Here is a 22,543-nt window from a genome sequence, read left to right as displayed (position 1 = left end):
ATCAGAATTCTTATCACTTCTCTCATGGCTGCATAACTTCTCATGCCTCCCTGATGATTGAGGTAGGTCACAGTAGTCGTGTTGTCGGACTGGATCTGAACCGGCCTGCCCTGGAGCAGGTCCTGTGCCCTGACAAGTGCTTTGTATACTGCTCGCAGTTCCAGAATGTTTATGGGCAGATGACTTTCTTCATTTGTCCATCATCCCTGAAAGGTGTGATGACCTGTCACGGCCCCCCATCTGCGAAGACCGACGTCCATGGTGAGAAGCACCCAATTTGGAATCCAGAATGGGAGCCCTTTGTTCAGATGATCCTTTCTTATGCACCACAGGAGGGAGTGGTGAACCTCTGGAGTGAGAAGGATCCTCTGGACCTTATTAGATGGCACTGCAAAAATTGATCCTCTCCAGGTGGAAAGGACAGTGTCATCTAATAAGGTCCCAGAGGATCCTTCTCACTCAAGAAGTTCATAACTCCCTCCTGTGGTGTCTAAGAAAAGATCATCTGAACAAAGGGCGCCCATTCTGTATTCCAAATTGGGTGCTTCTCACCGCAGATGCCAATCTGTTGTTGTCTGAAGCCAGTAATCCACAAACTGAAGCAGTTGCCCTCCCACCCTGATATCCCCCAGGAGGAGGCCCAACCGCAGGCCGAAGGTTTGTCATCTGGTTTAAAAGTTGGATGTGTAGCCGGCCCAGTCTTCTTAGTTTGTCGCCTTGTAGTCCTGTGAAAACTAGACGGATTAGAGGAAGACTATTCCGTTGCTCGTCCCTGAGGATGGAAGGACCGAAAAGAAATCTGCCTAGACTTTATTGTAGCCGTAGATGGCAAACCTGCTGAATTTGAAGCTGCCAGAGTAGCTATTATTTTATCTAACTCTGCTCCAAAAAGTACTTTCCTATAGAAAGGTAAGACTTCCAGAGCCTTCTTTGATCCTGTATCAGCTTTCCAGGATCTTAACCAAAGAGCCCTGCGTGCCATTATTGAAGCTGCTGATGCCTTAGAAGCTACAATTCCAGCATCTACTGCAGCTCCTCCCAGATAGGAAGCCACTTCCCGTATATGGGAGATATACATCATCTGCTCTCTGATAGCAGTTGGTAGAGAGTCTTCCAATGCCCCTATCCATTCTTCAACAGCTTTGGCTACCCAGGCTCCAGCCATAGCTGGAGGAGTAACAGATCCAGATGATGAAAATGTATGTAGCATTTCTGATTAAATGCATCACATGAGCATCCACAGCAGGAGGTACCTCCTTTTTAGTACATACAGAAGCTGGGAAAGGATACAACGATGTTATTCTTTAATTCACATAAAACCATTTGTCCAGATTAACCCATGCCTCTTCCAAAAGGTCAGTGAGCTGGTCAGACACAGGAAACACCGTTTTGGCCACCTTTCAGTGGTGATTGAACACTGGAGACTTCTTACTATGAGCTGGTTCATCATCCTGAATATCTAGGATTGATTTAACTGCCCTCACCAAAGAAGGAACATCCACTGTGGATGGATGGTCCTCCTCCCCTGAGCTAGACCTTGGAGAGGAACCCTGCACATCACTGCTTCCTCTGATGATGCAGCAGCATGGCAGCAGAATTGCATCTGCTGCCGATCCACGGTGTCAGACGATAAGGCCCCGGTGGTCTAGTGAGAACGCGGATGCTCCCGGGCCCTGTATCCATATGTTGAGCAGACTGATAAAAAGAACTTGCGCTTAGGCGCCTTAGTAACTACCGGTCTGCATTCAACATTAGATGGTGCCATACTCTGACTAGAATGGTCATAAACATCCTTCCAGGAAGGATGCATAGGAGGTTCAAACATGGTATGCTGTGGATACCCCATCCAAGGAGGCAGTTTGGGAGCAGCCATACGATCCACAAACTGCTTCATTACCTGGGACAAAGAGGATACCAAAGATGGTTCTTGTTCAGGAACAGGTAAACTGGACTGGTGAGGTGGCTCTTTATAACAGACAACACACAAACCATCCTTTACATCCTGAGGAGACAAAAAAAAAGTCATACATGAGTTACATGTAACCAACACAGAGGGCTCCCCCTCCTGTTTTCCTTTATCCTTTGACATGTTCAAAATAAAGGCAATAAACGCAATGCTATGTGACAGCCTTCACAAAATTAATGAATGCAAAGTACTCAAAAATTAAGTTCCACCCCAAGGGGATGGAGAGAAAAAACAGTGATAGCTATAATTGACAAACAGAAATACAGCCCATGTCAAAACAGTAGCTAGCAAACAGTCACATACAATGTATATGTAATATAATTACAATCAACTCTAAATCAACTGCACAAACACCAGGAATGGTAGGATATATAGAGCACTATATACCTTAACCAAGGGAGAGGTATACAGGGAGACTGACCCAAACCCTCCTGAGAACAACAGCTACAGCAGCGCACTGATAGTGGACTGTCAGCATCTCATACACGTGGAGGGTAGACGGAGCAACCCAGATGCGCAAAACCCTTTGTAGGGACTGCGTCTGGGTTGGGGGAGGAGCTGCCAGGGGAGCGCCTACCTCCCCTAAGCTGCATCAACCAACTGGGTACGCTGGCCTCATGGCAGCAGAATTGCATCTGCTGCCAATCCACGGTGTCAGAGGATAAGGCCCTGGCAGTCTAGTGAGAATGCGGATGCTCCCGGGCCCTGACTGCAGCGGCTTCTGGCACCGGAAGCAAGGACTTCCGCGTGTGATTCCCCGTAAGTGTGGAATCTTCTTACCTGACATCTCGTGCATCCGGTTGCATTCCAGGTCCCAGTATCGCTGCTAGCAAGCTCAGCCGAGACCCCCCTGGATTCACCAGCCCTGTTACTGGTGTTGCGGGCCATACTGAAGTAGATGGAGTTGCAGTATATGCGTCTTAATTCAGATGCTTAGTGCTGATAACCCAAAAACAGAAATAAAATAAAACAGAATAAAAGCTTAGGACTGCCTGAGTAGTCCCCTGTTACAAAGGCGTGTCTTAATCCTGCTGCACCAAATTAACAACTGAATACCTGTGGCTAAGGGTGGGGTATACATGGAGGAGGACCCAAGGCATCTTGGGAGCTGAAGCTTTAACTGTTTGGTGCCTGGATCTCTCCAACCACAATATCCCCATTGTATCCCTATGGACCCTGAAGAAGAAAGTAGAAGTTTAAAATATACACAAATCAACAGTCTGTTGTGCAGAAGCGCTGCACAGATCAGTAGGTTTCATGTTCCTTAGCCATGATTGGCTAAGAGTCTGGCTTGTATGTTCTAAAACTGATCAATGCTTATCCTACAAATGGAAGGACAAAAGCTTATTCATGTAATAGTAAATAGCCAAAGTGAAATTGTTGATAAATAACAAGTACACACTACAAGACCTTGGATCTGCACACCAACACTAGGTCTAAGGGTTGTACAAAAGGTGAGTGCTGGAACTGTTAATATTGACCAACAAGGATACATTGAAATAATGCTCAACAAATTTAGCATGGTGGGAGGCCAAACCTGTCAGCACATCAAATGACAAAAGTGTAGCATTCATTTATTTTCATATAATACAATATAAAGTCTTTTGAAAACCTTTTAGTGGTTAGTAGTACAAAGACTGATAAAAGACGCCATTTAATTTATTCATCTTAATGCTAAATACATTAAAATTAGCCTTGATCTTTTTAATAGGATTTTCTCCAAAAATACAAATGATGTTTCCAGAACAAAAATTCCCATCTTTAAACAAAAGTAAAATCTTCTTAATTGATATTTGTCAATTGTGCCTGAAATTTCTCTTGTTTATAAGTGTATAGATGTTGAAGAATACATACATAGTTTTGTTGCTGGATATAGTTTTCTGGTATTGTTCTTATCATTCCTGGTGTAAATGTTAAAACCTACTGCAGTGGTGTCAAACTCGGGCCCCTCCAGCTGCAGTGGAACTACACATCCCAGCATGCACTGCCAAAGATTTGCTATTAGGGTATGCTAAAACTGGCAGGGCATGCTGGGATATGTAGTCCCACAGCAGCTGGAGGGCCCGAGTTTGACACCACTGACCTACTGTATGAAGCTCACTCATATACAATTTAATCTATTGCCAATAGTGTACATCTGCTGTGAAACCTTCCAATATTAAAAGTTAGCAAACAGTACTTTGGCCAAACAACTTAGAATACCATCTATATCAGAGGTAGACAACCTGTGGTACTCCAGATGCTGTGGAACTATACATCCCAGCATGCCCTGCCAGCTGTAATGTTAGGATTCTGTAACATAAATCTGTGGAAGGGGTGCAAGCTGGGATGTGTAGTTCCATAGCAGCTGGAGTGCCACAGGTTGCCTACCCCTGGTTTACATTAAAGAACAAAGAGCCATTTTATATGTGCAGCAAACATATGAATTTAGGGTTTATATAAATATGTCTGTTGTAAATGTTAAGCAGCTAATACTTAGGGGCATATTTACTGCAATCCACATATAAAATGCGGTTCTATAATGATATTTTCAACTAAATTCACAAATTTAGGAAATATCACTTTAATTTATCAAAAATCACTGCAGCCCAGCCCACTGCCTCCTATCCTGTTACTACTGCCCCCCCCCCCCCCCCTGTCCAGTGCAGGTAAGTTTTATTTGAAGTGTATTTTCTTTCTTTTCTATCCTACACCTCTGTGTTCAGCCTGTGGTCTGGTGACAGGCTAAGGGCTTTGCTCTGCCTGTCAGATTTCAAGCAGAGCAGCTAAAAGGAGTCCGGGAACCAGAGGGAAGCCATCTGAGGATAGCCTTATTATTGCAGGGCTTCCCTCGGTATTTATTTACAATTGAACATTACTAAATTAGAAGCAGATCGCATTTCCTATTACAATTATGGGAAATACAATCTGTTTACTAAAAATATGCGAATTTGAGGACTTGATGGAGTGTTGTACTAACTCCTCTGAAAGCCTTTTCATACATTTAGGTTAAACTAAAATTATGTGAAAAGTGTGTGAAAACACTCGTTTTCATTTATTAACAGTTTCTTATATAACGTAGCATATTCCATTGCGTTTTACAATTGGAAACAACAGTAATAGAAGAAAACTGGATAATAACAGACAAACTTAGAGGTAGGATGGCCCTGCTCGCAAGCTTACAATCTACAAATAGGCATTGATACACAAGTTTTCGCATTATTTTAGTAAAAAAAGATATTGATAAATATGCCCCTTAATGTAATATGTGCATTTTTTGTATTCTGCATCAGCAAGGATCATATTCTGGATGCATATTGAAAAACACACATCATTGATTGCATTGTAAGATATGCAATAGTTAGAAAATGGGAATGTTTACCCATTATAACTAATCTGTATCTGTTACAGCTCATAGTTTTCCTAACTACATGCAGAGCCGTATGAAGGACCACATGGGCCTGAGGCTGAAAATGTTCAAGGGCCTATACAAGGAAGGAGCTGTGACCAGTGCTGTGTGGATCTATCAACATAATCCCCTTTTTAAAACACACTCCAATTGAGATTCCACACCACCCAAATGGCTCTGTATCACTACCCACCTTTATATACTCCATATCTTCCAATTACTAATCGGGTAATTCTGTTCTTTAACAGTTATATCCCAATCCAAGAATTTTTTACCACAACCATAAGATAAGATATCCTTTATACCTCATATTCATCACGCTATTCTATTTATAAAGTCCATCAATAAAATGTACTAAATACGCTAATTGTTATTATTATTATAATTTATCCACTTGGGATTTGTGTGTTTGTGTTTTTTGTTTTGTTTTGGTTTGGTTTGTGTATAGTCTTTTGTGTACAGTCCATTTAAATATGTCCTGCGAGATGCCTATTAAAGAGCCCCCACTATCAGGACTTGTTTCTCCCCTTACATAATCTTATGAAAGAAAGGGCGGAAAATCACCCTTATCAGCCTCATGAGGGCGGAAATAACATCACCTGTTACAAACAGCAGACTGCTACAAAAAGACGGATAGAGGGAGAGATCGATTACCTCTACACTCCTGGGGAACGGAGAGACGGGTAAGTCTGCCGGCAGAAATCTCCCTACACCACCACAGCGGACTACACTATCCACTCACAGACACTATTGAATCTTTTTACCGCCGGAGAGCGGAGCAAATTTTATCTACTGGCCAATGGAGCCTGGCAGAGCAGGAGAAGGCTGGGACCAAGCCTCTGACACAGTACCCGACGGCAACACGAACTTAGCAAGTAGTGTACACTACACCAGCAGCCTTAAACCGGAGCTATCAAAATGGGACACAGTATAGCTGATTAAAGCTTTTTATTACAGAGGGGGAAAGTAAAACGCTTCAGGCGTATTCCCCTCTACTGGAGGACTATTAGTCTATTGAACATTCTTCTTAATTGACCAACAGATCACTAGTAGTGTTGTCCATATGTCATTTACATGTACTGGAATATTTGTTGTGGTGTCTATTTTTATCTGTTCTGTATACCGGTATTAGGAGTCACTACTCATTGTATACTTATCCCTATCCATATGAAGGTATAGATTTTAACACGACCTAGAACTACTCAATTAATTTAACATATCCTATCTAATTTTTAAAAATAATCCATTTAATACATATACTTTATACAATCTTTATTTATGATTGCACGCAAAAGATATTAATATCTCTTAATTCTATTCTACTTTATATAAGATGCTCAATAAACAAATTAGATTTTATATACATTGAGATCTTTGAATTAATTCTTTGTACATTCAAGGTACTTATTATTTTGGAAATTTCACTTATATTATGAGAGTCTGATGTGCAAGCAGGTGTGCGCTGGGAATATCTTCTTTTCTTGAATATTTGCATTCCCTGGGGTTCGTAATGTCCCTAGTTACAGTATATTCTGATAGCAGCAACTGAGCAATCAGCATATTTCTATATATGTGATAGAACTAGCGCAGCCTCTACAACCCCCTCTTTCTAGCTGTGTGGATGTGGCCTGAGTTACGTAGTCATGTACTACCCCTACACCAGAGGTTCCCAAACTCTGTCTTCAAGGTACACTAACGGTCCAGGTTTTAAGGCTATCCATGGTTGAGCACAGATGGTAAATCAAAAGACTGAGGTATTAATCGAATCACCTGTGCCCAAGCATGGTTATCCTTAAAACCTGGACCGTTAGGGCGCCTTGAGGACAGAGTTTGGGAACCTCTGCCCTACACTTTCACCCCAAATGTCTACCTAAATACATAAAAATATAAACATTTCATCATTTTGTGAGAAAACTAGAAATATAATTTTAATACTAGTAATTTATGGCCAACTGTGTGGCCAGCTAGGCAGCTGGTCATCGTCATGCTGCTATGATGATGGGCCTATTTTTATGTGGAGGCCTGGAGCTGTACAGTAGCTCCATCTACCCCATTGTTAATCTGGCCCTGAGTACATGTGTTAATGCATGTGTCAAAGGGCTGAAGGTTTGCATCTCACTACTAATGCAAAAAGTAATAAATACACATTGGAAGAATGACTTGACTAAATAATGACACCAATTGAACTGAAGTGGTACTGCAGCAGCTGTGCAATAGGTGAAAAAAAATGCCCTAGCAATATCTCTATGTTGGACAAATTGTTGAAAACCAAGCAGCAGGATCATCGCCCATGTGGCAAGACATAAAACAAAACAAGATCAGGAAATAATAACAGATAGACAAAGAGATAAGACGGCCCTGCTTGCAAGTTTACAATTTGCAGACATTCCAAATGTAATAATTAAATTACAATGAGAATGTTATTGGTCATCATGCTTGTTTTGGGACAATACACGAAACAAAAATTTGCCAACTGCCTGATGACACTGTCAGTAATGCAGTATGTGGCTAGCCTTATAAGTTTAAACCATACTTGCCTACTTTTGAAAAAGCATTCAGGGAGATTGTGAAAACTGCACCTATAAGCACGGCAGTAAAGTGGGCGTGTACTGTTACATCTGAGAGGCGTGTCATAAATTTGATTTACACTCAAATGTAAATGAGCGCCAAAGCCGTTAGTAAGATCTACTTGTTGATGAAAACACACTGATACTTTTCAGAAAATGCATGTAGCCATAGGGAACATTGTGACATATAACCAATGCAGGGACATGATACTAATGATCCCATTTGAATACATATCTATTTTTTATTTTTATTTTTAAATATAACAGCCTCATAATGGGGGCAAGGTGCAATCAGGAAGATTGCTATACCTTTCAGAGAGATTGCTACTATTTAAGGGAGTCTCCCTGACAGGAGAGTAGGCAAGTAGGGTTTAAACAGTCAGGATAAGGGGAAGTCAGGAGCAATGTGTCAGGGCAAGTGGCCCCTAAAAACACAAATTAAATACTGTATAGAAGGTGAGAGGCATATCAGAACACTCTCTGGGGCCCATTCAATTAGCCATAAGCTCCATCCGCAGAAGCCACTGGTTACTTTTCAGTGCAAGTTATTTTCATCACGCGCTCTCCTGCGAGTTGCATAATTAATTTGTAAAAGTCAAAAGCCTTTTTTGTGGTACCCATGGCAATGTTGCTCAGTCATTCTGAAACAGTGGGGAAAATCACTTTGAACCCCAAAAAAGGCTACAGGGACAGACTGAGCTGATAAGCACCCATAGCAGTCCACCTGTGCTCGTGATCACATAAGGGGCGTGGTCTCATCTCAAAAGGGGCATGGCCTCACCTTTGCAGCACACCCCCGTCTTTCAGTATCCCCGGCCAATCTGGCCATCTGCCCTTCAGATGGGCAGCCCGGCCCTAGAAAGCTATTAGCGGTGGCTGATTTTAGTGAGGGACTGCTGCCCCCCACCCAGTAAAATCCACCACCTGCAGAGATTGCCTAGCAGTGACTACCTGCCGAAAAGGCAGTCCCAGGGGGAGGTGTTTTCTCCTCCTCGGACTGCTAGTCCATATTGCAATAAGCCGAGAGAGCACTTCCAATGAAAAGCCATTCCATAATCAGCACAGTCACTTGGTGTGTCCTAGTCTCATCGCATTACAACTAAAATGCATTTTTGGGTGAAAATGATGCACGTGACCTGGGGCGCCAGGAGGGGCTGTTTGGCGCAACTGCAGCAATATAAGGAGTACACATCAGTATATACCCACAAGAAGTGATATGAATGGGGAGAGGGCCCTGTTCTAAAACTTCACTGTGACTCTAAGGAAACAGCTGCTCAATAGGGATGCAACTTTGCCTCTGTATAAAACCTCCTTTATCTCTCCATTGAATTTAAACTATTTTACACTGTTCTTACTTGTATGAAAATGGCATAAATGATACATTTTACATGCATTTAGAGCCGTGCTCAGGTCTAAGTCCGGGATATACTAAAGTGGAAAATGCAGTAAAACCACTCTAGAGTGACTCTAGGGGACTTATGCAAACACAGGGGAAACTCATTACATTACAGGCTTACTTTGCACATTTGTTTTAATTTTATAAATCAGTTTACTTTTTACTCTGATGGGTTGAGGGACCAAAGTGATCTACAGCAGTTAAGGTAGAGGAACCAGACTTCACATAAATTTTGGCAAAGAGGGGCAAAAATGTGAATCTGGTAATAATAGGAAGCCACTAGCTCTCTGTTAGCAGTTTCCTATTGGTCTAGAGTGTCAAGCACCCCTTGGTTGCACAGGCAGCATTGACCATTGTTGCTACAACTTCAGACAATAGATAACATTGGTTTGGTGCAGTTTCCACAGCTCAGCTAATGTACAGTAAAAGAGAATGGCATGTTAACTGCGAGTGCTCCTATGTGTCAATCTGGTAAAAATAATATTTTTTCACTACAATCTGATGATCTCTACCAAGGCTTCCAGAAAAGACTTGCAGATTTTAACTACTGTGAGTGGCAGGTCCCTAACCAACCAACAACAGTATTGCCATAGTGCACCTGTACTCTACCTACAGAAGTTCCCTGTAAAATGGAGGCTATGGAAGCTTCAAACCCCAATATCCCTATATGCTTCCTTTAATCTTTAGAGTTATTAAAATAAATGTATCAAGTATCAATTTACCTATTGGAATTATAATGAGTTGGATTAGAAGGAGCCTGTTACTGTAAGGAGAATATACAAGGGTACTGAAAATAGCACAACTATGGATGGAAAGTTAGGGAAAGTGAAAGGTAGAGCACTTTGAGTAGGACCACATAGTAATGGGAGTAAGGTGCAATAAGAAAGTGATGTTAGTCTTCCTCTCTGGAGATGGAATTATAAGCAAGTCTATGGGATAAATTATTAAGTGGCAGATTTGGCTTCCATTTCAAACTAATGGTCATCAATGGCGCTTTATTGTCTAAAAATACAGCATTTAATAAAAATCGGTTTGGCATATCAATTGTTTTGGACTTTTAATAAATATTTCCGGGATAAACTTGTGTGGTTATTTGTCTAAGGGAAGTAAAGAGTATTAATAGTTGGTAAAGTTACACCTGTGTTAATAAGCTACACTTCAAAACAATGAATAAGCTGCGCTACACTAAAATAACCTAAGAAACAGTCCGAAAACAAGAACCAAACATCAAGGCAAGTATACAGCACTTATATGTTTGGTTGCAGTGTAGCCATAGGAGAACTTCATCAAGGGTATGTCCTGTAAACTAGATGTATAAACAAGATTTTCCTTTTTTTGGATTGGTATTATTTCAATAAGAATCAGGCAGGTAAAGAACACATTTACATACAGTAGTGTTCTCTGCATTGCTAAATAGCCTTCCATCACTGTAACATATCTTATATTCTCCAAAATCTCTGAGTCTCATCTCTATTCTTTAAATAGAATGAATTTGCTCTTTCCAGTTGCACTTCTGTAAAAAAAAATAACATGAACTTCAACCAATTTAAAATAACTTTCAAACACAGAAGTGACACATAAAAGATGATCATAATGTATACAGATGCTCCTCACTTAACAACCTACCGGTTTATCGACTTACGACCCACGCTCCGACCAGCTGGAAACAAGTCAACCACTAACTGTGGCAGGATGCAAAGAACATAACAGAAAATTCTAGACCAGAGTCTGCTGCGAGAGGGGGGCATGGCTGTGGAGCGGGACACACAGAATGCCCTGTCTGACACAAGGGAGGAGGCGTGACTTTGGCGTGGACAGGACAGACAGGGACACGGTGCGCTCTTGGAGAAGTCAGGGTACACAAAGGCGTGCGTCATCCTCTGCCCGGGCCCTGCTGCTTCCGACCACACTATTACCTGCGGCTCCTCACTTATCGACCAATTCGTTTAATGACCTAGTCATAGTTACGGAACTCAGTCATTACATGAGAAGTATCTGTACTTACTCTCATGAACAATACAAGCTAAACAAAGCACCATTTTAGGAGAAATATGGCAACAAAAATAAATGAATAAAGGCAATGGCATTGGTATGGTTTTAGATGTGATTATTTTGATAAAACGGTACAGATCTTCAGATGTTTGTTATTGACTGTTAATGTTTCCAGAAATTGTTTGTAGGTCTTATAGAGCTTGTATGGCTTCACAGTGTGTGTGCCTATTTTGCCAATTTAAAACTACATTTTCTTTTTTAGGACTCAGTCATGTCACAAGGGTTGGAGCTTATAAATTTAAATCAGTTGTGGAGTAATAACATTACTGTAGGTAAAGCTGTTAATAGAATATCACTAGGGACAAAAAGACACATACAAGTATAACACTAATAATAAGATAAAGATTAATATATAGGTCAATGACACTAATTAAAGAACAATATACAGAAGTAAAACATAACACTTCTGAATTCCACTTTGTTTTCTTGAATTTCCCAACCACTTAAACTAAGATGGTGCACCAAAGAACATATTGGTGCATTATGGCAACAAAATAACATACTGTAGGGAAAGAGCAGTTCAACAAAAGCGATACATAGACTGCTCATATCACAAGTGCAGAAGTCTCCCCAACTGAGTTGAGAACAAAGCAAAAACAGGAAGTAACTTTGCACCTTGGTGAAATCATAACAATAGAAAAAAAAAAAACCCAACAAGAGCTAATTATATATATCACAAAAGCAATAAAAATGAAACATTTGCAGCTGTTTAGGATAAACCTCTGTGGGATTTATAGTTTTAGAACCAAGATACTAAAACCCCAGCGCTAATGTTCTGATGAAGACAGATAGTTCCAAATTATTTAATAAAATCATACACACAATAAAAGGCAACGCAATTGCAATATTTTACAAATTGTGACTAAGCATAAAACAAGTGTCAAGCGGGAACTTATAACACATAAAAACTATTATTTTAAACACATCTGTGAAAGTTAAAGTCCTACATATATTCATTCATCAAAAAAATGCAGACACTTATATAGAATTAAGTTCAATCCATAACAGCCCAGCTTTCAGTAATTTGTATTCAGCAGGTAATGAGTTGTTCGCTACATGCTTCAAGTCTGTATAAATGAAAAATGTATATATAGATATATTGAATCCAGATAGTTAGGGGCCCAGTGCAGAGGGCTAGAGAGGGAGTTCACCTTATACGTAAAACTTTTGTCTCCATATAGATGAAACCCAGTGACATGCGGTGAGGTCAATGGCTGGGGAGGCACACACGGAGATGGGTCTAAGTGCTTGGAGTCTGTCTCACCCCGTACTCACTGTAAATCTCCCCTCACCACACTAAGCTTTAGTGTCCATTGACTTTCCTACCTGCATCACTGTGTCTTCTCTTGCTGCTGCTGACTAAGCTCCGATCTCTAAACATTGTAGTGCACTTTCTGGTCACATGACACATCCAAGGTGTCCATCAGTGCTCAAGGCATGCCCCCATACTCAGAGGCATGCCTCTATTAGCTCTCTTTCTCTGCAGCTTACTACCCATGGTATGGTCCCGCCCTCAGCACTGCAAGCAGTGCCTGACTATACAGAAGCTAGGCTAAGTTGATGCTGTTTCATCTCTCGTCTTCCTGCCATCCCGGGGAGCTGCACAAAGTTGGTGAGTGTTAACTATAAAAATTATTACAATAAACGAAGATGTTTATAAGTTATAAATATCATCTGTGTATTCTAATCATTTTTATATCAAATTTCAGGAGTATGACGGGAGACTCTGCCTTCCCTGATGAAACCAAAAAATAAAATGGACCACTGATTCCATGATGTGCTGCCAGTAATAATGATCTTAGACAGCACTGTGTCATCTGGGTGCCTGTGCCCATGAGAATATTGCTGGTATCTTTTCGCACCCAAAATCCATGCGAATGTCTGAAGTATTTCAATAAGCGCATTCACGCAGGAAGGGGGTAGTGCAGAGAGAAGTGTCCACCCATAATGATAGATATGACGGCACTCCCCTGACTAAATCCAAGAACATAGTCCAAACAGGATGGTGACTGGAGCAGTAGGTCAAAGGGCAGCACAATTCTAATGCGTTTCATCACAACCTTGTGACTTTTCAAAGATAAAAGTGCTTCCTGTGGTGCAGTCCTTATAACCACAATTTCAATTGTCTTTACTGATGTGCACCAGTTAGATGATTATTTACATAGGTGCTGCACAGAACAAAATGGTAGCATTTATATGCACACAAACCTTTTTTTGAAACACTTTGGAGAATTTAAAATACTCATTGCAACCCTCCGGGAAGCATAAATTCTCCCCAAAGAAGGAATACAAATATACACACTATTATAATGGTCTGATAACAAAAATCAATCAATGAATAATACATAAGAGTATATAAAAATTATATGAAATGTAAATATACCCACATAATTTTAACATTCACATTAAATATATATATTTTTGGTTTAAGTTAATAAACACATTTTTACCTTAGAGAACATAATAATATAATAAATATATTAATATACTCAATATAGCTGCCAAAACAATTCCGAGTATTGCATACACAGTTACTTTGAATTTTTTAATCTGGAGATTACAGGGGCGTTTCTAGTGAGGAGGGGGCCCGTGTGCAGTCTCCGTCATGGGCCCCCTCCTCTCCGTTCGGCAGCCGGCAGCGCTCTGAGCTGTGCGCGGCCAGCGCCGGAGTTATAGACTCTGGGCACTAGAGTGTGCCCTGAGTCTATAGCGCATGCACAGGTCACCGGGAAAATGGCCTTGGCGACCATTTTCCCTGTACTGCGCATGCACAAACTACGGGAAAATGGGTGCCGCAGCCATTTTCCAGATGTTTTTCCAGCGCCGGACCCCCGTGCCGACTTGGGACTCCAGAGGGGTAAGTATATTATGGGTGCAGGGTATGCGGTGTGGGGCCCTCCTCGACCCAGGGGCCCGTGCACCCATTATAGATACGCCCCTGAGAGATTAATAAGAACTTATTTTTATAGTTATTTTAATATTGTGAGTCCATAACTGTCCCCATTTACACACACACACACACACACACACACACACACACACACACACACACACACACACACATATATATATATATATATATATATATATATATATAGATAGATATAATTGCAACCACTATGGAATATCATCTATTCAAAAAGTATCGACACACAGATACCAACACTGTACAAAACACTGTAGGAAAACCATCTATCCACAAGTGACATAGTACTAATAAGCTGTCTAATATGAAATATATACTAGTAAATTATTGAGGAAATATGTCAAATATAAATAAAGTAAGGGGAACGGGGAAGGGATAAGTACAGTAGGTAAAAGAAGATGAAAAACCGGAGACGCATGGGGATGGAAGGGGTAGAGAAGGGCACCATTAGCCCAATGAGAGTCAACGACTATGGGCCTATTTGGTAGTGAACGCAATTGCGATTACAGAATAACAGAATAACAAGCGATTATTTGCTAACGCGCATGCGTATAAGCCACACTGCACGTGCGCAGCAATCGCATTACGATTACGGACACACAGAGCAATCCATTGCAAAGTGAGTGACAGGCTGGCAGTGTTTGGGACCTCTTTCTGGAGAGACGCTGCCAACCAATCCATATGAAATATTTAAAAAACTTTTTCCTTACATAGTTCAAGGGTTGGGGGGAACTTTGAATCCATGGTTATAGTACAGTTTTCCAAGCAGCTAATGAAACTGTCATTTCTTGGCATTGCTAGGAAGCCTTAACATTTAACTAGCACCTTCTAGAAGATAATAGGTAGAATCTGATTGGTTGCTATTGGCAACACCTCCACTTCTAAAAACTCTCACTTTATTAGGTACCCCTAGTACCTAATGGTAGAAAACCAAATATCACCCATTCTGGGGTTAATAGAGGATAATTAACAAAATAAGAGGTTCCCAAATGCAGTCCTCAAGGCTCCCCAACATTTCAAGTTTTAGAGATATCCATGGTTGAGCACAGGTGACTTGGGCCCTGATTCAGAGCTGGACGCTCTGACAGAGCGCTCGCTCTGAATCAGGGCCGGTAAATTGGCTCCCAACAAAAAAAAATTAACCCTAGCTTGTAAGTGTGTGTGTGCATGTGGTAGGGAACATAGATTGTTAGCTCCACTGGGGCAGGGACTGATGCGAATGGCCAAACATTCTCTGTAAAGCGCTACGGAATATGTGTGTACTATATACTGTAAATAACTGTTAACAAATAAATAATTATACCCTATAGGGGAAGATATAGGACACGTGAAAAACATTGAGATGCATTTCAGTGTATTTGAAAGTTGTTTACAGAATACAACAACATAGTAAAGAGGTCATCTGTGCATAATGAGGGAAACTGTTCCAACCATTGGGCCATGCCCATTTGTAAGATGGAGTGTTCCAGAGAGATTCTGAGAAACTTATAATAAATAGAAATAGCTCCTCTTAGCAAAGGAGGCTTTAATAATAAAGTGTCCAGAGGGCTGCCCCAGTCCCCAAACGGGATTAATTTAGATATTTTGTTTGCATAATGTTGAGCCTGGAGAAAGGGAAGGCCAAATGTACCTATAAAAGGGAATTTAGTAATATCTTCAGAATGGGACAGTGACTTGTGGGACCGAGAATCAATTAGTTGACCCACTGTATGAAGTCCTCCCTCACCCCATATTGAAAGGCTTATCTTACCTCACCATTTTGAAAGTCAGGATTCTGTAAAAAAGGAAAGTGGACAGAATGGTGAGAATTCAAATTGGATTCATGTTTCTACCAAATATTTCTAGTAGTCATGCGAATGGTATTATCAAGTATTCTGGTGGAATGTCACAGTCAGCCATATGTATAAAGACCACTAAAGATACATGGGGTTCCAATGGGATGTTAACATCAAGCTGGTGAGCCGCCAACCAATCCCTCACCAGCATGGTTATACGCCAGTACATCAGGGAAATTAATACCTCCATTATGTTTAGGTTGTCATAGTTTTACCATCCCAATCCTTGCACGCCTATGATTCCAAATGAAATTATGAAATAAGCGTGTATGTGAGTCTTTGCTGGATAATAAGACAGGAAGCACCTGAAGGGGGTATAAAAGCTTCTGGTGGTACACCATTTTGAGATTTAACCTTTCGCCCATTTAATTGTCTACTGTGTTACCCAAGTAGGATCTAAACATTGTTTTAAATAAGGAGCCATCGATTTGTCAAAATGAATAACAAATCCCGAAATGGAACCAAAACTATCCAACATATCCAAGACAGGTCTTAGCAATGATCTAGGGTTAGAAGTATAAATGAGCACATCATCAGCAAATGCCATAAGTTTAACTTCAGCATCGCCAGTACACATACCCTTTAAAGTAGGCCAAGAATGTATTAGTCTAAGTAGTGGGTCGAAAAAAAGGTTGAACATAAGAGGGGAAATGGGACAACCCTGGCGAGTGCCACAAGTCAAAATTAAGGGGTCGCTTCTACTGCCATTAATCAAAAGAGAGGTAGAGGGGGTCATATAAAAAAATGTAATCAAATTGATTAAGTCAGGACCAAAAGCATGAGAAGACAAGGTACAGTATCACAAAGAAATGACCAGGGACCATGTCAAAGGTCTTATGAGCATCTAGACTCAAAAGCATTTGAGAGATGGAAGGTCTAAGATTCACAGCCACAACTGATGCTATTGCAGAGTGTATCCCTCTAACAGAGTGTTGTCCTGTAACAAACCCTTACTGACGAGAGTATAAAATAGAAGAGAAAAAAAGATTGCAACCTATTGGCAATAATTTTAGAAAGCACCTTCAAATCAACATTCTATAATGTTATAGGGCCTTAAGAGTCTAAAGAAGCAGAATCACATCTAGGTTTAGGAATCAAAGTTTTGAATGCCACATTAAAAGTGGGTCAGGACGGGTGTGTTTTATGTATAGTACAATACAGTACTAACAGGGTAATGGTAGGGTCCTGTTGGAGGATTTTAAAATATTCCCCTGAAAATTCATGAAATCCAGACATTTTGTATGTTTGGAGAGAAGATATTGCATCAGTAGTTTCCTGAGCGGTAATCTCTGAGTCAAGGTGCGTATCTGATCTGGAGGCAGGCAAGGTAATCTGGCATCTCTGACCAGTTTTTCCGATTGGGCTGGATCTGAGGGCACAGCTGTATAAGTAGTACTTATAAAAGGCTTTAGAAGTATCCGAAGGCCTAGTTAAGGGAGGAGATCCATCACTCGCCTTAATAGACACTATATGACTTCTATGACAGTAATTTTTAATCAAGGCATCTAATAAGTGAACAGCGCGACTGGCCCACTGATAGTATGGATTTTTGGTGTAGTCTTGTCGCTATTGGGCTTGAGACAATATCGCCAATATTAGCAGACATCATCTCCTGGACTAAACTATCTGCCACCAATATGTAATCAATTCGTAAAAACGAGTAATGGAACCCCAAATGAGATGTAAAGGACTTGTCAGTGAGATGAAAGTCACCAAATGTTTGTCATATGCATATCTAAGATAAATCTGCTGACCACAGCCCAACAAGAGTAATTCAGTTTAGCAGGTATAGGAGATTTTTTTAGCGTCGGGTCTTTAGCAGTGTTTAAGTTGCCTCCAAAGGTAAGAGTAAAGACCTTCGCATTGAGCCAACATTTGAGATAATTGCAGAAGTTTCCGAGATATTCAAAACATCCCATCTTACACCAACAATAATTCTATGGCCATAGTCCCTTAGATCACATTTCTTCCTCATATTGGTGTTTGGTCTGAATAATAACTGAACCTCTCCACTATGTCTGCATGCTTTTATGCATTCAGTTGCTGCCATACGATTATCTGGTTAAATAGTATATGTACAAGTGTACCTAATAAAGTGAATGTAAAGTGGCAGAGGCATTTTATAGGGTGGGGCGCGTGCCCCAGGGCACTGTGGCAGCCCTGCAGAGAGGGGGAGAGGTCCCGCCATCCAGAGCAGTGTGTCTGGTAGAATCTGTTGTTACTTATTGGAGGGCATTGAACAGCTTTATATGTGCAGAATGCTGGTCTCCTGCAAATACATATATATACATTCACTTGGTCACACTTTGGTTACCTCAGTGTCCGTGCCCTCACTCTCCATGTAACCCCTCTCAATGGCTCTACCTTCAACTTCCCTGTCACTGCCCTCACCCTCCCTGTAACTTCTGCTCAGTCTCCCTGCCCTCAAACTCGTCACTTATTCCACAACACTCATTCACATTGATCTTCAATTTTCCTACACTCATCATTTACAGTATTCCTGCCAATCACATTATCACTCACACTATCAACAAGCTTTATCATTCACAATGATAAGGTGCTCCAGCCAATCAGCTTCCAAATGTCAACTCTTTGTGAATGATAAAACTCATTGATAAATGAGGCCCTAAGTATCATACAATCACCCACAAGTTACCATCACACACTCGCTCTGGCATTCACGCTAAAGCTGGCATTCACGCACCCTCGCAAGCCCTACCCACACCTAGGTGCCCTGGCCCCAGTTTCCTGTGAGCACCAATTACTATCATGTTTTTATAGGATTTTTTTTTTCTGGGAGGGGGGAAATTTTTCAATTTCCCCTGGGCACCATAAACCCTAATTAGACCTCTATAAAGTGGAATACATTCTAAGAATAAAAATATCTGTTTAGCAGAAATACAATTTGAAAGGGTAGAGTCTGGGAGATTAATTTTCAACCCCATAATTGCAAATGTAAGGAGATTCCAAACACTGTTTAGAGAAAGCACAGGTGACAGGTTGTTTAATTGACCTTGATATACTGTGATATGCTTTTAAAACGAAAATATATATTGTAATTATTCTTTTTTTTTTTTATTGTATTTTTAAACTTTTACTATTTTACCAAATAATTTTCCATGGCTTAACTAGTAGTTGCAGGCCTGTGGATGGCTTCTCATTAATGGTGAGCAGAGTCTGCTCTCTGATAATTAGGGTACAAATGCCTACTCTCCCACCCCATAAATGCCATTGGTGATGTGGGTGTTGAGGTATGGAATTTGTTCTATATTACAGGAGGAGCTGATTTCCCCCTAACAACCAAACAGAAGACACCTGCAGCCCTGTTATTTTTCTTCTTTGCTTGGGGTTCACATTTCTTGAATACCCCTCCCAATTATTTGAGGCATTTATTGTAATATGCTATAAACAGAGTTGTTGATGTACTGTTTTAAAATATACTTACTAGTTGGAAAATATCAGTTGCAAAACTTTGTTTTCTTAAGCTGCCCACACAATCACAGTCTAGGAAGGTAACTTGCTCAGTCACTGACTCTGCATGGCCTCTGAGTGACAACACTGTCCAAGGAAATGTCATCAGGATCAGTTAGTGCTTCCCTTAATGTTTGTATGTATTAAGTTATACACATATTAGCAATTATAAAACACATGCTAACTCTAAATACTTTTTTTTTTTTAGATAAACCTCAGTGTGACGTAAATATATATTTTACTATTGATACATCAAAGGATACAGCTTTGAAGTATACATCTGGCAGCCTTATGGATGAAATTAAGATCTTTCTTAGGACTTTTGTCACAAATTTGCAAGAAACCAAGAAGAGGGGCAGCCAAATAAAATGGCGATATGGAGCACTCCACTTCTCTGATGTTGTGAAACCTATCATCAGCCTAACAGACAAAGCATCTGCTTTTATCACAATGGTTAACAAAGTCAATGATATTGGACATGGCACATTTGTTGATTGTGCTTTGAAAGCAACAACCGAAGCTATCCAGAAGGAGACTGCAGCACATGGGGGCCTGAAGTTTGCAATTGTTCTAACAGATGGTTATACCACTGGAATTCCATGTGGAGGAACTTTTGAGGCCTCTGAAGCAATGAGGACTGCTGGCATTAATACATTTGTAGTTGCCACAAGTTTGGACATAATAGAAAGTGAACTTCTCACAATTGCCAGTTCCCCTGCAGAAATCTACTGGTATAATTACCTAGCTAATGTCAGCAAAGACAGGAACAGGACTATCAGTAAAATCATCGATATAATGGTAATTGCACAAATGCTGTTTTCTTTTTAGTTGTGTAATAAATTATAAAAATATAAATATTATAAAACATTGTAAGGCTTGTACAAATAATATGTCCAAAGATGGGTACACATTAGACGATTTTTTGAACAAATTGCCCGATTAAGATGCATTGGAACAAAAAAATTGTTGAAATCGTCAAGTGTGTGTGCACTGTGCGAGCTCCCGCAGCATTGTCCATCGCATCTTCAGGTCATTCCTACATGTAGCTCAATCTGACAATCTCATCAATGATTTACAGCAAATTGTGCAGTGTATACGCTCTACCGCAGGGATGGAGAACCTCAGGCCCGGGGGCTGTATAAGGCCCTCGTAATCATTTGGTCTGACCCTCGGTGCTCTTTTCTGCTAGCCTGATCTGGCTAGCAGGGTGCCTAGAATGTCACACTGCAGTCAGAATCTATGCAGCAGTGCTGTCTGGAGTGTCCTTAGGACGCTTCAGACGGTCACACCGCTGCCCTTACAGCTCCACAGAGCATCCTCAGGATGATCCAGGCATTGTAATCACCAGCGATTGTGGCCCGGCACTGTGTAACGTCATGCGGAAAGGGCTCGGGCTGCACCGGGCCAGCAAATAATGTAATATATATCAATTTGGCCCTTTACAGAAAAAAGGTTCCCCACCCCTGCTCTACCAAATGACCAGGCAGAGGTGTAATATGTAGCCAGGGCGCCCGGTACACGTGTGTGCAATGGTGCCCCCAGAAGTGTTCCAGGAAGGAGGTGGGTCCATATGGGGTTAAAGTAAAGGGAAGTAAAAATAAACATTAGGGGCAGTATCAAACTGGGGCATGGAGGACTTAAATACCCACTAAAATAATTTCACTAATAAAATTAAGTTTTGTGTGTACTCAATAAAAATACACCTTACCTATATGGCAGGGTCTCTGCAATTGGAAACCTCTAAAGAAATTGATTCTCCCTGGGCAGACAATCTTCAGTCTGTATCCACTATTCATGCATGTAGGAGATCACACAGTCCGGAAGATGCCTGTTTGTGTAGGAATATAATTAATGTCCTAATCATACAACAAAGGTTCAACCAGACCCTTGATTCATGTCCCGTGTCCCCTACAGCCTTCTTCTCCGTCTCTCCAGCCTCTTTCCCAGTCACTCCAGCTATCAGCCCCCTGCCACTCCCGCCGTCAGCCCCCAGCCACTCCCGCCGTCAGCCCCCTGCCACTCCCGCCATCAGCCCCCTGCCACTCCCGCCGTCAGCCCCCTGCCACTCCAGCCTGATTGCAGCAGGCCAGCACCATGCACTATAAAACCCCTCAGCCACTGACTTCCCCTCCCTCACCCTCACCTCCCTCACACATGGCCCTAAAATTTATATTTGTAAATATAAAGTGCAGCACTGTGCAACAAACAGGCACCATGCTGCCAGAATGCACCTCGCTCTTTTCATTTTTGGGGGGGGCACGTTCCGGCTCCTCTGTCCGTGCGTGTGAGGCCATGACGTCACATGCACGTTGCATAAAGACGGAAGCGCCCTTGAAGCTGGCTCCCGTATACATAGTCCAGATTCCTAAAAACCCTGCCCACCCAACAGGGCCGGATTAAGCCTTCGGGGTCCCGGGGCACTTAAGACAGGGGGGTCATATCCCTCTTGTCAGCACCACCTCCCCTGTCTGTGCCCACTGTGTGTACACCTCCTCCCCCACAACTCCATGAGGCCGTTAGCCAATTATATATGAATACATATATATATATATATATATACCCACACATAAACCATTCTATTGTGTAGTAAATGGCCCCGCCCAACTTCATCCATATATATATATATATATATATATATATATACCGTGTATATATATATATATATATATATATGTATTGTATGATTTGGTCTCTTTCCACTTCCCAACAACTCATCACTCCCACTCCTATATAATATATTTATGGATCCTCATCACCTCTTATATATTTAATGGTCTCCTCACTCCAATCTCATATTAAATTATCCATCCCCTCGACCCCCCAGCCCTTACATATTTAATGACTCCCCCTCACCTCCAGCCCTTACATATTTAATGATTCCCTCACCCCCCAGCTATTATATAATTAATGATCCCCCTCAACCCCAGTCCTGATATAATTAA

The 22,543-nt window shown here is 41.2% G+C and overlaps 1 protein-coding gene across 3 annotated transcripts in view; it reads left to right on the top strand.

Moving 5' to 3' along the window:
* LOC148511392 (collagen alpha-2(VI) chain-like) overlaps nt 1-22,543 on the top strand; it is a 313,628-nt gene that overhangs the window by 69,031 nt on the left and 222,054 nt on the right. For 2 of the 3 annotated variants that reach the window (XM_088442278.1, XM_088442277.1), the window contains exon 1: nt 20,232-20,399. In XM_088442278.1, the coding sequence (XP_088298404.1) occupies nt 20,232-20,399 (168 nt within the window). Of the gene's footprint in view, nt 1-19,809; nt 20,400-22,543 lie in introns of those variants that run through there. The other variant, XM_088442276.1, reaches the window with a different exon arrangement.

This window comes from Taudactylus pleione, unplaced genomic scaffold (assembly GCF_031769625.1).
Source record: "Taudactylus pleione unplaced genomic scaffold, aTauple2 ptg000309l, whole genome shotgun sequence".
Taxonomy (NCBI): Eukaryota; Metazoa; Chordata; class Amphibia; order Anura; family Myobatrachidae; genus Taudactylus; species Taudactylus pleione.
The sequence above is the reverse complement of the archived record's forward strand: the minus strand, read 5'-3'. Positions and strand labels throughout refer to the sequence as shown.